The sequence below is a fragment of the Hemibagrus wyckioides genome, linkage group LG05 (assembly GCF_019097595.1).
Source record: "Hemibagrus wyckioides isolate EC202008001 linkage group LG05, SWU_Hwy_1.0, whole genome shotgun sequence".
NCBI lineage: Eukaryota > Metazoa > Chordata > Actinopteri > Siluriformes > Bagridae > Hemibagrus > Hemibagrus wyckioides.
Genome location: NC_080714.1, coordinates 18,739,524 through 18,756,730, shown reverse-complemented (window position 1 = coordinate 18,756,730; position 17,207 = coordinate 18,739,524). Strand labels below are relative to the sequence as shown.

The following is a 17,207-nucleotide window of genomic DNA, read 5'->3' as shown; positions in this document are numbered from 1 at the left end:
CTATATTGAGCACAGCTTCAGTATGTATATGAGGTTCTTTTAACTAGGCTAAATGGCCAGCTTTACCTTGACAAGATTACATTTGCTTTAAAGAAAATGATGTGCTTTAAGTAAATATTTTGCTAATAACTGTCAAGTAGAAGGTGTGAAACTCATGTGTGCTGTTCATCTCCCTACAGTCCATTATAAAGAGCTGGTGAGAGTAGGTGGAGTGTGCTAATTGAAATATGTGTCACATTCGCAGGCAGAGCCTTCAGGTACAAATTAGTTTCTAAACTAAGTAGCGTAAGGTGGGAATGTGCTATACGATTTCAAATGTGGTTGGCTAAGCAAGAATATATTACAAGTATGAAATAAAATATAAGTATATAATGAACATTTATATTCCATACAGTTCTAACTGTTGCTACTTGTATTAAGAAGACAGACAAGTAGCATACGTCTTGTATTGTAACAAAATGTATTCTTAGTCACTGTACATTAACTGCTTTTAAAAAAAAAGATATTATAAATATCTTATGCAACACAGGATTCACGATATTAAGTAAGACAGTGACAACAGGAATTAAAAATGCATTTTTCCCTCCAAGAATCCATATAGGACTTCACTGACATTTTCATGCAAGTAAATATTTGTGTAATTAGCATCTGGGCAAATCTGTAAAAGATCAGAACCACCGCTACTCTTATCAAAGGCAGCAGAGCGTGATGACAAGAATGTCAGGCCATATTATCACCTGTTTAATTTGCTTGTGTACTTTTGAGATAGCCACCCTACCTGCCTTGCTCTGCAGCACACACAAATATACAGTACACACAATATACGATCAATTGCTGTGCCTTCGTAAAGATACTAAAACTGCAATAATTAAGCCATGGCTCGTCTCACACCAGTATACCAGTCTGACTCATCCAAATCATTATATCGGCTCACGTCACGACAGTAAAGTCACATTTCATTTTGAGGGTTATACACTATATTGCCAAAAGTTTTGGAACACCCCTCCAAATCATTGAATTCAGGTGTTTGTTTTTCAGGTGTTGGGCTTGGCCCCTTAGTCCCAGTGGAAGGAACTCTTAATGCTTCACCATACCAAGACAATTTAGACAATTTCATGCTCCCAATTTTGTGGGAACATTTTGGGGATGACCCTTTCCTGTTCCAACATGACTGCACACCAGTGCACAAAGCAAGATCCATAAAGACATGGATGAATGAGTTTTATGTGGAGGAAATTGACTGAGTCCTGACCTCAACCTGATAGAACACCTTTGGGATGAAATAAAGTGGAGACTGCAAGCCAGGCCTCCTTGTCCAACATCAGTGCCTGACCTCACAAATGCGCTTCAAAAATTCCCATAAACACACTCCTAAAGTCTTCCCAGAAGAGTTGAAGCTGTTATAGCTGCAAAGGGTGGGCCAACGCTGTATTACATTCATGTGCATGTAAAGGCAGACGTCCCAAAACTTTTGGCAATATAGTGTAGCTACAGTATAAGAACACAACCTTGACATTTAAGGTTCACACACACTTACATTCGTTCTGAAGATGATTATTCACAAGCAAAAGCTCTTCCTCATGAAGCTTTGTTGTGTGGCATTGATGAATGAGAGGAAACAGCCCACACTGTGCGTATATATATATATATATATATATATATATATATACAGTATATGCACAAATGCAAACTACATTGATTCCTCTATGGGAATCTATGTTCATGGGCAAAAAGTAGACTAATGATAGAACATCTAGCTATGCAAGTATGATATATCGTCTCTAAATCAATTTTAAGTGTAATACCTATTTCTGTCATCGAAGTGACAACACAAATTGACTATGCTTATTACTCAAACGCCCACAACCAGAGTTGTTTCTCATAGAAAATAAGCACTCTGACACTTTTTGTTTTTGTTATTTAATATACTTCCAGTGCAAATATTCAATATGAACAAAAAATATCTTTTCATAAGAATAAACAAAGAATAAACAAACAAACAAACAAACAAAAAAGGCATTTGGATGCTACAAATTGCCATCATTTGTACTTTGTTGCAAAGCTGATGTTGGCATTTACAGCCGGGAAACCTCTGTGCTAAGAAGTAATTAGGGTTTTGAAGCATTGTGGTTAAATTTTGGCCCACTGCTCTTGGCAAATCATTTTCAATTCCTCACGGCTGCAAGGGTCCATCTGACAGACTCGCAATTTCTAAATCCTCTATAAATTTTCAATGGGATTCAAGTCAGGAGACTGACTAGGTCAGGCAAGGCCGTCTTGAGTTATTTCGGCTATTTTGGGTTGTTGCGGAGTACATGATGCTCCCACTGTGTACTTCGCTGTGTGGGGATGGAGTTCTTGGGATTATACGCACAACCTTTCTCCAAACATGATGAGATGAATTATTTGCTGAATAGTTCTATTTATGGTATGTTTCAGCAGAGTATATTGTTCCGAAATAATTCCAGTTGGTCTGAATGCTTTTAGACACACTGCTGTGTTTTGTGTGGAATGTAGGAACAGAGATAGCAGTGCAGTTCATTGTTTCTCTGTGCAAACTGTTGTTCCTGTTGCTGTCAGATTGTCTGGCTTCAGCTTCTCTCTAACCTTCATTTTCATTAGCCCTAGAGTGTGTTGCTTTATTTTACCATAATACTTTTTAATACTTTTGTTCTATAATACCTCATACTTTTTCCCTCCATCGGTTTAGTTTTTCAATCGTATCTTTATGTTTATGAATACATACTTTTCGTTCATATTTATAAATACAAAGTCATAACACACTTTAAAGTGAAACTGGAAGTATATTAAATGACAAAAAACAAAAGTAGTCAAATACTTATTTCCACTCCCTGTACATGTTTCACTGAATAATAAAGCATTCCATCCAGGCATTTTCTGTACCATTTATCCTAAACAGATTCACAGGGAAGCTGGAGCCTGTCCCAGGAGACTCAGAAAGCGAGGGACATGCTGGAAAAGTTGTTAACCTATCGAAGGGCACACCCATTCAAACTCTCGTACAATTTAGAGATTTAAAGTAAACGTGCAATGCTTGATTTTTGGATTGGAAAGGAAACCAGGGTACCCGCATAAAACTCGAGAAAAACATGGAGAATACGCACACTGCACACTGCACACAAGATTCAGGTTAGCCACACCAATATTAGACAGAAGATGAATCAGGGTGCTACTCAAGAATCATGCTTTGCATTAATGACAGTGTGTGTTTCCTTGTAATACATGCAAAGCAGTAAAAAAAAAAAAAAAAAAAAAGTTTCCTCCTCTCAGACATCAATATCTTTTCCACACAGCATTGGTCATGTCTTTATCACATGTTTTAGTTGAAGATGAAAACATTTATAGTGGCTCTTCATCTCTTCTGAGCCCGAATGATGCCTGCCGCCACTTGTGCTAAGCAGAGAGCTTGATTGTTAAAATGTTCCCCACTTCTTTAATCAATGGGGAGCTGACTGTCTTGATTCTTGGGAGCTCTAAAGTGTATAAAACTGTCTCTGAAAGCATGACTGTTCTATTCCCTCCTGAATCTCTCTCTCTCTGTCTCAGATACCACTGGCTACTGTTATTATACTGAGGTTTGAGAGAAGATAAAGGCTGGAGAAATATACAAAAGGCTCTGATGGTTAGAAAAGGAAAAAATAAAGTTGCATCAGTGGCAAAGAACTCATGTTCATTATCAGTCTTTCAGAGAAGGCTTGCTGTAATTCTTATGTTCATCAAACTTACACTATATTGCCAAATGTTTTGGGACACACCTCCATATCATTGAATTCAGGTGTTGTTTTTCAGGGGTTGGACTCGGCCCCTTAGTTCCAGTGAAAGGAACTCTTAATGCTTCAGCATACCAAGACATTTTGGACAATTTCATGCTCCCAACTTTGTGGGAACAGTTTGAGGATGACCCCTTCCTGTTCCAACATGACTGCACAAAGCATGGTCCATAAAGACATGGATGTGTAAGTTTGGTGTGGAGTCCTGACCTCAGCAACAATGAATTCAGTGTCCCAAAACTTTTGGCAGCATTACAGAAAATATTATCATCGCAATGAATTGAAAAAAATCATTGTGTGAAAGAAATGAAAGAAAATAATCACAATTGTTTTTACAGTTGCATTTACCTGTTGTGAAAATTGTTTTAAAATGTGTATTGTTTTAAAAATTTTATAATCACACTCTCCGGTCTCACCAAAATGAGGATGAGGTTCCCTTTTGAGTCTGGTTCCTCTCAAGGGTTCTTCCTCTTACCATCTAAGGGAGTTTTTCCTTGCCACAGTCGCCACTGGCTTGCTTACTAGGGATGATTTTGTCTAACATCTAGGACTTTTTACACTATGTTTTTTGTGTCCTATGTTCCGTAAAGCTGCTTTGAGACGATGTTCATTGTTAAAAGCGCTATACAAATAAAATTGAATTGAATATTTAAGAAGAGCGAGTTTCAATACTATGATACGCACATGCACACTGAATTTTACTCATTGACCCACTGATAAAACATAAATGTGTGGCGCAGCATTCAGTGTTTACTCTTGTGAGTAACACCTCCACCTACAATGTAATAAAGTCTCCAGATACAACTATGGAAACAAAACAAACTGAAAAAAAAATAAATAAATTACAGCGATTACAGAAGGTCTACATGAAAAGGATATTATGAATTCTTATATCAGCATGCTTTAATGTGCTATCTACTGTCACTAAGATACTCATTTCACTAATTTAATATTTATATTCCACTAAAAGCAAAGCATGCCTGTTCAAGAAATATTACAACAGAACAGTTAAGTGGGTTATAATGTAATGCTGTATCTGCCTCTATTTTTGGGGTGGAATACAATAGACGACTGAAGCGGATTGCATCAGCACTGCTTCTGATGGTTCTGTGAACCATATAGCGCTACGTGTCTGTCCAATTATCTCAGCCGGGCCAATTATCTCAGTCAGTGCAATTATCTCCAAGATAAACAATTAGTTACTTTGGCTGGAACAGGAACTAATCCTTAGATTATTTCTTAATTATTAGAAAAATAGCCGACAGATTATTGTTGCAACCCTACAATTAAGTACAACTGCTAAGTTATAATAACAAATCTAAACAAATACTCTCTTACTTGCTCAGGCTTACGCGCGAGAAAAAGTAAACGTTATAAATAATGCGATATAAATAATCAAAAGACTACATTTCACTATGAAAACACTAATTAGAGCCCCTAAAGCTCATTTGCATTCAAGGTCCTGTGGAAATTCCCACACTGTTTCTAATTCCATCATATACACCAAGAGCCATCACAAGCACTTTAATGATGCCTTCAGGAAATATTCATTATGTTTTTCTACTATCAACCTGTGCATAATGGGGGTCATTTTCTTAAGTTCTATAAAAACCGAGCGAGAGAGAAAGAGAGAAAGCGAGAAAGGGAGTGAAAGAGAGTTCTTTTCTTCAAGTGACACAAAAACCTGGAGGCTCAACTGTCTCAGAAAAGATATACTACTGCCCTAATCTGCATACAGCTGACGAGAATGTGAGTTATATCTCATCTAAATGTAAATTAGGTGTTTTATACCTTCAGTAAACACTTTATATTACCATGCACTGTTTTAATAAACCAATTAGAATTTATTACCTGGATACTGAAGATATGAGCTATTTCTCTGAATTCACTTCTTCTTTTTTTTTTTCATGCAAAACCTTGAGTGCTGTCCCCGGAAAAAAGAGAAAAACAGGAAGAAAAAAAAAAAAAACAGCTGTACTGGCAGCAGGATGCAAGATGAATGATAGCTTCAAGTCAAATAAATACATCTGTTTAAATCCCTGTGCCTCACTCAGCAATAAATTAAGCTTGTAGTGAGGAAGTGTGTGTAACTCATGTCGCACCTTTAAAATATAACACAAGCAATGATCTTTAATACGTGAGATATTTTTAATTTCCCATACTGCAGCTAAAAAAGCGTTAGGGCTAGATATTTTCTGGATGCATCTCAATACTTCTAGTGTCTTTCCTTTGCCCTATTCAATCATCTGAAAACTAGTCAACTGTTCATCTGGCCCTAAGTTTTTCTAAAACTCTAAAAAAGAAGGAAAACAAATCATGCTACTAAATAAGTTACTACTAAAGAAAGCTTACAAGTTACAAACGTTCTGCCTCTGAGCATTCTCTGTGAAACTGATGAGTAATTAACTGTCATATCAAGACCTTTCGAATATTTCCTTACCGTTCCTCTGTGTTATGTCCTTTCATTGACATTCAACTCAATAATGTTTAACACTTACGGCGGTATTTTGTACTACAGAGACGTCACTTCTCCTTTGTCAGCGTGGAAGCGGTTAATGTTGTTTAGCTGCCGTGTTGCTCTGCTGAAACAGCAACAGGACATTAATTTGACATTAGCACAGTAATATCAATTCTTCTCTCGTTTCCAACTTTGGTAATGCATTTACTGGAAAGAGATTAATATCAATTCCATAAATCATTCAGGAGAATTTCCCTAGCCAGAGAAGTGCGGGTAATATCATATATGTTAGCTGATCTCTGCCTGGCCGCTCGATGCTCGTTAATCAATGTCGCTGGTCCTCAGAGCCATTCCTCAGGGAAAACAGAGAAACATATAAATTCCCCTGATTATTTATTTATATTAACTCAGGCTCTGTAAATTTATGTTGATCATATTCTTTGTTCTTTTGTCGATGCCCTTCACTGCCCACAAATAAAAATTATGATACAAAGCATGGCACCGTGGTGTTCTACAGTAATGCTGAGCTCCAGGATTCAGCAGCACCTCAGCCACAAGGCGCAGATTACAGTACCACTGTGTCTCTCTGAGGAACACTGCCCGATAGTCACGCGTCAAGACAGTCAAGTTTGACTGCAAATATTCACATTTCTGTTATACAGGCTAACTCTAGCATGGTGTAATATTGTCATGCATTGCTTTTGTCCTTCGTCCGATTGAAATTTTTCAATCATGAGCTCCGAAATTGTACACTACCAACTTTCTCGGGGAAAAAAAAAAAAAAGTTACAAGCTGATAAGACCAAAAAAGGCTAGCCTATCCTGAAATTGCATTGATATAGAACATTTCCAAAAGCACAGAAATCCTTTAAAAAGCTCTCCCACAGGGAGGCTAGGGGCAGTGGTGAGCCTCAGCCCTGTGGTGGAGTGAATTGGTTGCCTGTCAAGAATATGAAAGCTGAGTCTCATCTGCTGGAGTCCCTGAACCTAATCTCCCAGCAGAGAATGATATTGTGTCTGTTCCAGAGCCCTACTGATTCACTGTCAATCCAGCCTGGAGCCGCTCTCAGCTGCCCACTTGACCTTGTCACAGAAAAAGCACTTTATTTTCATTATGCCGCCATTCATTCTGCCCTTACAAAAAGAGCCAAACAAAGGCCATTTACTCAAAGCGTTCTTCAAAATATTACAGCACTGTTTAATTACAGCTTTCAACATGTGGACAGACAAGGTAAAAGAGCAGGCACTTTTGCAACATGCTTTACTTTTTTTTTTTTATACCCCCCCTTCTTTATGAAAGGAGATAATTAGACTGTAAAAGCATAGCTCACACTGAGAAATCTCTCGCACCACATAGCAATTCAATTGTACACAAGGGAAGGGCTAATATGTTTAATCATACAGATTTGACAGTATGTAGACCTAATATTACCTTCTAAGGCCATCATATTTTCACAGGATGGGTCATTTATTCATAGCTACATGAGCTCCAGGTCTTATTAAAACAGAATTTTGGCACGTTGTAGAAATGGCCAGTCTGCAAAACTCTTACGTCTATTAGCCTTAGCTTAGCCTGAGCATTTCCTTTGCTAAGGACTGGCAGCATCATGGAGTCCTTATGTAAATGTAGGTATAGTACCATAGTCCAATAGTGTGTGAGTTTTGGCATTTGGCAGAAAGTGAACAACTGAAAATGAGAAAATGAATTGCCAAGGTCTTACACAAGCTAGAGGTGACTTGCTCCCTGAATTTTAAATGAGTCATGTAGGTTGTGTATCATTTGCAGATATTCTGAAATATGTGTTTTCCACCAAGGAAAAAAGAAGAAACACAACTGCTGAGTAACTTGCTACCAGAAGGCAAAAAGCAAAACTTTACCCTTTACCTTATCTCTATCTTTTGTTTGAAAATGTTACCTTGTCAATCAAAACGTATTATGCAGTACGAATAACTGCTAGATAGATAAATAAATAAATAAATAAATAAATGGTCAGAAAAACATACATTATCTGTGGCATGTATAAAAATGTGGGGCCAATTTAATATAAATTTTGGATCAAGATGGAAAGATTTTAAGTGGCAGAGGGTTCATTCTTGGGGCACAGATGGCAAGAGTTTCAGTCACAAGCACTGAGAAATGAGTGATTCACACAGAGCAGAGACTAAAGTAAGCTCTGCATTTACATCTGTAGGAAAGATTTCAGTACACAGGGTTGGAAATGTGAAAGCATTCATGTGTAGGCCTAAGAAGAAGAAAAAAAATGAAGTGCAACTGTTGTACACTGTAAGGCATTTCGAGGTGGTTAAACTACAAAGTTCACCTGCAGCCTTAAAAACATGAGTACAGTCAACTTGAAGATAACCTTTGTTTCAAGTAGTCAAGGCAACAGATTACTTTATGTATAAATTCTGAAAACTTTCGAAACCTATGCCCAAATCTAGCTGTGACTATTGGAGATAAAGAGAAAAGTTACATCATTTAATTGGAGCGATCATGTTTTACAGAGTACAGGTGACTGGAAATGTCAGTGTGTAATGTCAGCAAGAGCATCTCCTACAGAGAAAGTTATATTAATGTTCCAGTGTATAAATTGCACAAAACAGTTGAGATTTCAGAGCTCTAAAATCCACAGACAACAGACACAAGAGTAGTAGATATGCATCCTCTTGAGGAGAGGTGAGTGTTTAGCACGATTAAGGTGGGAGCATACTGGAGCATATCATTTCTTTAAGCAAGTTTCAGTAAATGCTTTATTCTGGTCAGGGTTGAAGTATGTATGATTTCTGTTCCTATTTTGTATAAGTTTATTAGAAAATCTCATATGCAGAAGAGGGTGAAATTAAAGTCCAGCTCTAATGTATAGCACATGACAAGAGAATGGTACGGTATAAGCCTGAATGCATGACCACTACAACGAGGAAGTCCGAAGACTCTGTTATGCCGTGAAGGAGATTTAGCTGGCAGGGTCTGGATCCGCTTGTCCCCTTAGAGGGAAGGGTCACTGCACATCAATAGAAAGTTATTCTGACCTTTGTCCTACAATGAAACATTTCTATCCTGATGGGAGTGCTCTCGTCCAGGATCACAACACCCCAGCCACAGGGAACGAGGGTCAATGAAAGGTTTAATGTGTATGAAAATGCTGAAAATCATATGCTGTGGCCTTCACAGTCAGCGGATCTCAACCCAGCTGAACACATAAAGCCTTTTCACACTTGAAATAGTTAACCCTGGGTCATTGTAAACCCTGAGCAAATGGAAATCTGGGTTATCTTGTTTCATAGTGCTCCTATTTTTACCCACAATTAATAATTAATCCTGGATATTCATAATCAGGCATTTCACACTTTACGTTACTAAACCCTGGGTTAACATTCCTATTTGCATATTTGCGGTGTCAACAACTATGACTGGATAAATACAGCATGCAACCGCTTTAAATAACAGCTTGTCTCTCGCTTTTGCATCAGTGAGGAAAAAAGGACAGGTCTGCTGTTCTGCACCAAAAACATTGTTATCTTTCATAGCTTTATAATCCTTTTTAGCCTTTTTAAATTTGTCGCATATTTGACCAGGCGTTCGCTTGATGTCACATATTTCTCCTTCGCTACAGTGCACACATCTGTGATGTCCAGTGATTTTTCGACTGACGCTACAGAACCGTTTTTGTTAAGTGGTGCTACATCCTGACCTTCATGTGCTATGAGGCACGCAGTTCTGATTGGGTGTCTGCTGCTAAGCACCTAATTGTAACTTTCTAACAAATACAGTAACACCCACTGTAAGAACAGATCTGGGAAGAACCATGTTCATCCCTCCAGTACATTTCCAGAGATTTGCAAAATCTAGGCCAAGACACATTGAAGCTGTTCCCACATAGAAGATCCATCCATCTACTTATCCTGCACAGGGTCACTAAGGAACCTGGAGCCATTCTCAGGGTACGTGGTGCACAAGGTGAGGGATGCTATGGACAGGTTTCCAACGATCTCAGTGCACAATCACGCACGCTCTCACACACCCATTCACACACCACCCCACTGCTGCGTTCTCTCCACTGGCTTCCGGTAGCTACATGCATCAGATTCAAAACACTGATTCTTGCGTACAAAGACAAGAATGGACCTTACCTCAAAGATTTTATTACTCCTTGCACTGCACCTCGCTCCCTCAGATCCACTAGCACCGGTCCCACCATCTTTCAGGGTAAAAGGTAGGTATACATCTAGATTCTTCTCTGTTCTGGCACAGAGGTGGTGGAATAAACTTCCCCTAGATGTCTGTACAGCCGAGTCACTGACCATCTCCAAACGATGCCTGAACACCTACCTCTTCCTGAAACACTTAAACTAGCTCTTATTTTCCCCTGTTTTTATGTATTTTTATATGTTGTATGTACATATTTATTAAAAAAGGCCAATATAGTCTGTGACCTATTGAACCAGTGTTAATGTATTCACTGATAGAGACGTTAAAGCACTTTTTTACATCGCTCTGGATAAGTCTGCCAAATGCCAGAAATGTAAATGTAAAAAAAGAAATGTAAATGTAAATGTTACAGCTATTTTGAACACAGATATGCCGCATATACGGCAATGACACAGATGTAGATGAGGTAGGAGAGCCCATGTTACAACTATATATGAATTATTAGCGCTTGGTAGCAACACAAGACTGCTTTAGGAAGCTTCACCAATATTTTGATATTTACCGATATAGACATTGAAATCACCCAGAAAATCAGGATCTACTACCAACAGTGGAGGGTATTTTGACTTATTCATACACGGATCATTTACATTTTTATTTTAAAGCTTTTCAAAACTTATGCACAGAGGATGGTGGATTATACCACAGTTGCATCTTTAATCAGTGTCTTCACAAAGAGACAGCTTGAAGTGATGTAATAACCAAGGAACTCAGTCATCGTTTCTAAGAATTCCAACCCACGAACACTCGTGAGCAAATTCAAAATAGTCAAAATAGACGTTTGTTGTATATGTAAGGGGGCTGCATAGTAAAAGACCAGTCAGGGTGCCCATGCTGACCCCTGTGCACCTCTTAAAGCGCCAACAATGGGCATGTGAGCATCAGAACTGGACCATGGAGCTATGGAAGAAGGTGGCCTGATCTGATGAATCATGTTTTCTTTTAAAACACGTGGATGGCCAGGTGCGTGTGTGTCATTTACCTGGGGAACACATGGCACCAGGATGCACTATAGGAAGAAGGCAAGCGTGGCAGTGTCATGCTTTGGGCAATGTTCTGCTGGGAAACTTTCGGTCCTGCCAACCATGTCGATGTTACTTTGACACGTACCACCAAACTAAGCATTGTTGCAGACCATGTGCACTCTTTCATGGAAACAGTATTCCCTGATGGCTGTGGCCTCTTTCAGCAGGATAGTGTGCCGTTCCACAAAGCAAAAATGATTCAGGAATGGTTTGATGAGCACAACAATGAGTTTGAGGTGTTGACTTGACCTTGAAATTCCCCAGATCTCAATCCAGGAGGTGCTGGACAAAGAAGTTCGATCCATGGAGGCCCCACCTCGCAACTTACAGGACTTAAAGGATCTGCTGCTAACATCGTGGTGCCAGACACACCTTCAGGGATCTAGTGGAGTCCATGCCTCGATGGATCAAAGGGGACCAACACAATATTTTGCAGGTGGTCATAAAGTTATGCCTGATGCATATATCAGGCATCAGCATCAGGCACCTGATATATATATATATATATATATATATAAAAACTATTACCAGTACCACTACAGTATAATAATCTCAGTTTAGCATTAGTGCTGTGCTGTGTTACACAAGACAGTGTAGAAGAAAATGAACCCTGGGACAGTGAGCTCTAAATATTCAGCCTACTCACCACTCTCAAAGCAGGCGTCAAAGACAAGGTGTCCTTTTCTGGCTGCTCCTGTGTGTCCTGGAGGAATGACCGTCAGCTTGCTCACATTCCCCAGCAAAGCATCATCTCCTCCTGTCTCACTGCCTGTAAAACACACAGCAACAGCTCAGCATTTGACTCAGCCAAAGAGAGCAAGCACAGATGAAGCTTCAGAATGCAGAACAGATTTGAGTAATCCCATGCTGTGAATATGTAACAGATATGACATATTTCATCTTTAGTGTGATGCTCACTGTCAGAACACAGATTATGCACATGATCAGAGGACACAAAAGTTTTAAAACACAGATCAACACTTTTGGAAAGACAGCAGGTTAATATACAGTTATTAGCAGGTTGCAGATTATACCCAAAGCTCTGATATCAATACCGTATTGATCATTTTAAACCAGTATCTGTGAATTCCTAGATATTAAATAACTACTTTATTAACACATGTTAAATGGGAAAATCTAGGATTTTCAACATTTTGCAACATTTTCATGGACTATTTGAAATGATAATAAAACACTGATAAAACACTGATAAAACACTGATAATAACACACTTAAGATTTGATTAGCACTGAGAAAAGTAAAAAGCTAGAATAAAATTAGAGGTGGCAATATTTTGATATGACTGTCTAAGAAAGGCATATGGATGCATAAGAAAATGCCTCCACAACAAGACTATACAAAGAAGTTATACTCCAATATACACTGATCAGGCATAACATTATGAGCAGTGAGAGGTGAAGTGAATAAGACTGATTATCTCCTCATCATGGCACCTGTTAGTGGGTGGGATATATTAGGCAGTAAGGGAACATTTTGTCCTCAAAGTTGATGTGTAAGAAGCAGGAAAAATGGGCAAGCGTAAGGATTTGAGCGAGTTTGACAAGGACCAAATTGTGATGGCTAGACCACTGGATCAGAGCATCTTCAAAACTGCAGCTCTTGTGGGGTGTTCCCGGTCTGCAGTGGTCAGTATCTATCAAAAGTTGTCCAAGGAAGGAACAGTGGTGAACCGGCAACAGGGTCATGGGCAACCTAAGCTCGCTGATGCACATGGGGAGCGAAGGCTGGCCCGTGTGATCCGATCCAACAGACGAGCTACTGTTGCTCAGATTGCTGAAGAAGTTAATGCTGGTTCTGATAGAAAGGTGTTAGAATACACAGTGCATGATGGGTCAGGGCTGTTATGGCAGCAAAAAGGGGACCAACAGGTGGTCATAATGTTATGCATGGTCAGTGTACAATACAGACCAGATCTTTTTTGTACAAACATGATTCTTTGTCAAGATTTCTTGAAAAGTAAGAAACTTTGTCAGAATGCCTGTCATTGAATAAAACTGTGAAAGTTTGCTTGGTTAAGAGTTCCTCAGTATTACAGAAGCCTTGAAGGAATAAAAAAAAAACTTGTGTACATTAGTGACTCTCACAGCTACTGAGTACCAGGTGAAATAGTGTAATCTCACAGAGCACTGCTGTGTTTGCTCATATCTATATGCATGGAAATGACTAACATAATATAGCCCAGTAACAGTAAGCTTTAGACAGCTTGAAGACTGTAGAGAACAAAACTATCACATTCTGTTATGTGCATTTCATTTGTTCATTTTGTTCCTCAGGCACGAGCCAATGTTAGCACAGTAATCAAAAAACAGATCAATAAACAAACACCAAAGGTGACCTGCCATCCCAAAGGACACTCTGTTGCCTAATAGAAGCACGTTTGAAATGCAAGGATGGAGAAAAACACACAAACATTTCCCCTTAGTCACTAATCAGCTACACTATGTTGCCAAAAGTTTTGGGACACCCCGCCCAAATCATTGAATCATCATCAGGTGTTGTTTATCAGGGGTTGTCCTTGGCCCCTTAGTTCCAGTGAAAGAAACTCTTAATGCTTCAGTATACCAAGACATTTTGGACAATTTCATGCCCCCTTCCTGTTCCAACATGACTGCAGACCAGTGCACAAAGCAAGGTCCATAAAGACATGGATGAGCGAGTTTGGTGTGAAGGACACAGAGTCCTAAGCCCCAACCCGAAAAAACACCTTTGGGATGAATTACATCGGAGACTGAGAGCCAGACCTTCTCATCCAACATCAGTGCCCTGACCTCACAAATGCGCATCTAGAGGAATGGTCAAAAATTCCCATAAACACACTCCTAAACCTTGTGGAAAGCCTTCCCAGAAGAGTTGAAGCTATTATAGCTGCAAAGGACAGGACAACTCTATATTAAATTCATGTCCATGTAAATGCAGACGTCCCAGTTTTGGCCTGGCTCACAGTCTCCGCTCTAATTTCTCCCAAAGGTGTTCTATCAGTTTGGGGTCAGGACTCTGTGCAGTTCCTCCACACCAAACTCGCTCATCCATGTATTTATGGACCTTACTTTGTGCACTGGTGTGCAGTCATGTTGGAACAGGAAGGGGTCATCCCCAAACTGTTCCCACAAAGTTGGGAGCATGAAATTGTCCAAAATGTCTCGGCATGCTGAAGCATTAAGAGTTCCTTTCACTGGAACTAAGGGGTCAAGCCCAATCCCTGAAAAACAACCAGAATTCAATGATTTGGAGGAGTGTCCCAAAACCTTTGGCAATATAGTGTATCTCTAAACAAAACAACTTTACAACTGGGTAACAATACTAATTCTACATGAAATCATGGAATAATTCCTTTTATAGTATAATAGTCTGTCTCTCTCTCTCTCTCTCTCTCTCTCTCTCTCTCTCTCTCAGCATGTAGTCGGACTTCTCACGTGCCTAAAGCAGGGACGTGATGACGTTTGACGTACCTGCGCTCCCGTATGACATGCGTACAAATTCCCCGCCATTTCAGAACTGACAGCTCTGACACACAGCGCTCACTTTCTCTTAGGTCATTCCCACCATATTATAGTCGATGTGTACTTTCTTGCTTCCTTAATCAGTTATGTTTACTTTATGATTAATTACATCCTGCACAGTTTATCTTTTATATGCAGCTCCACAGAAATCCGTTCATCCTTTAAAAGCGGCGGCTTGATTATTTACAGCACAAGTTCTTGCTTTCAACATAATAGTACAGATCATATAACACACCGACACACTGCCATACGTAAAGTATTTCCGTATAAATTATTAAAAACGCTTCCAGGTGAAGTGTAGCTCCTGTCATTCATCCAAAAATATGAATAAATCCGTTTATTACATAGCTAGTCTGAGCGCGCGCAATGTTTGAAAGCACGAGCGCCCTGTGATTTTAATTATAATACTCAGACTAGTAAACAAACGGATATGAGTTGTAACTGTCTTTATTTATGAATTAGTTTGGGAGCCGAAACTGTTAAATACAGAGCGCACGACATCAACAGACACAAAACAACCGGCTCATAAATACAGTAATTACAGTTTTACATCCACAGAGGCGACAGACTCTTAATATCCAAACTCATGTACATGTGTCACCGTTAGCGCGCGTGGCTAACGTTAGCAAACACGCCAGTGTTTACAGATGGAGGGGACACCATCATTACACCATGCACCGACCGACAAAACCAGCAGCACCTTGCTCATGCGCTCTAATGCCATTCGGTATGTGCGTGTTGTTGTTAAAGGTATAACGCAGACACTGCTTTGTGTTTACACACCAGTATCGGGGTCTCTAACGTTTTCCTCCATCTTCCTTTCCGCTTCTCCAGCAGCTGGCAGGTACGCCGACGCTGCACGCGCGTTGCCAAGACAACACACTAAGCGACCCGCGAACAAGGGGAGCGCGCGAGAGGCGTTGACGTCAGCCGCAGCTCAGAGGGCGCAGTGGATTAGCGCGTTAGCTCCCCCAGCTCCGCGGATGTCTTTCAGCAAGAGCCACGGTTTAATCCATTGATATCCCAAACAATTTCCTACAGCATTCAGAAAGATACATAAAACAGATATATATAAAAAAATATATACACCGACCATGCATAACATTATGACCACCTGCCTAACATTATTAACACAATGCATTGTGTTGGTCCGTCTTTTGCTGCCAAAACTGCCCTGACCCATAATGCACTGTGTATTCTGACACCTTTCTATCAGAACCAGCATTAACTTCTTCAGCAATTTGAGCAACAGTAGCTTGTCTGTTGGATCGGATCACACGGGTCAGCCTTCACTCCCCATGTGCATCAATGAGCCTTGGCCGCCCATGACCCTGTCACCGGCTCACCACTGTTCCTTCCTTGCACCGCTTTTGATAGATACTGACCACTGCAGACCGGGAACACCCCACATGAGCTGCAGTTTTGGAGATGCTCTGATCCAGTCGTCTAGAATTTCCATCACAATTTGGCCCTAATCAAACTCGCTCAAATCCTCACGCTTGTCCATTTTTCCTGCTTCTAACCAATTTGATCATCCCAAAATGTTAATATACTGCACACAGTTTACGTAGTATACTCAGAGGCTGGTATATTACACAATGATATTCACTTTGGACCCAATAATACGGCCTCATTCTTGTGCAGAGGATTTTCGGTTATCATCACCAAAAATATTCAATTAAATTTTATTTTATTTTATTTGTACGTTTTTAACAATGGACATTATATTGGACGTTATAATGGACATTACATTCTTGTCCCATTTGTTTTATAAATGCCATTCCACTAAACTCGAAAGCATCTTTAGAGCGAAATAAATATTTACAAAAGACTAGATTCTTGGGTATTATTAAGTAGGTAAATGTGTGCATTTTTAATTAGACATTTTCAACTGGGAAGAACAGATTATGATATCTTTTGTTTTAAAAAATGTTTTCCCTTATGTATTAAAGCCATCACAGTCAGTATAAATTCTAATGTGGCATATTTGTGAAAAAGGTCTTATTTTCTTTATAGTCAAAAATAGATTTAAATGAAAACAGAACAAAATAGTGATAAAAAACACATTAAGTTAGCTGCTAAAAGCTGTCAGATAGAAATGGTAATTTGTAAAAAGAAGCTATTGTTCCTGCAACATAATTTAAAAGTAAATACATATACAGTTTTAAAGTCTCTGTGATTAAAGCAGTCAATCAATAGCAAA

General features: G+C 39.3%; 1 protein-coding gene across 2 annotated transcripts in view; it reads right to left on the bottom strand.

The window, feature by feature from the left end:
- agbl4 (AGBL carboxypeptidase 4) overlaps nt 1–15,937 on the bottom strand; it is a 302,375-nt gene extending 286,438 nt beyond the window's left edge. For both annotated transcript variants that reach the window (XM_058389605.1, XM_058389604.1), the window contains exons 1-2: nt 15,788–15,937; nt 12,130–12,252 (exon numbers count right to left, since the gene is read on the bottom strand). In XM_058389605.1, coding sequence (XP_058245588.1) covers nt 12,130–12,252; nt 15,788–15,818 — 154 coding nt within the window. In that variant the 5' untranslated portion in view covers nt 15,819–15,937. The remainder of the gene's footprint in view (nt 1–12,129; nt 12,253–15,787) is intronic.
- Between the last annotated feature and the right edge of the window lie 1,270 nt (nt 15,938–17,207).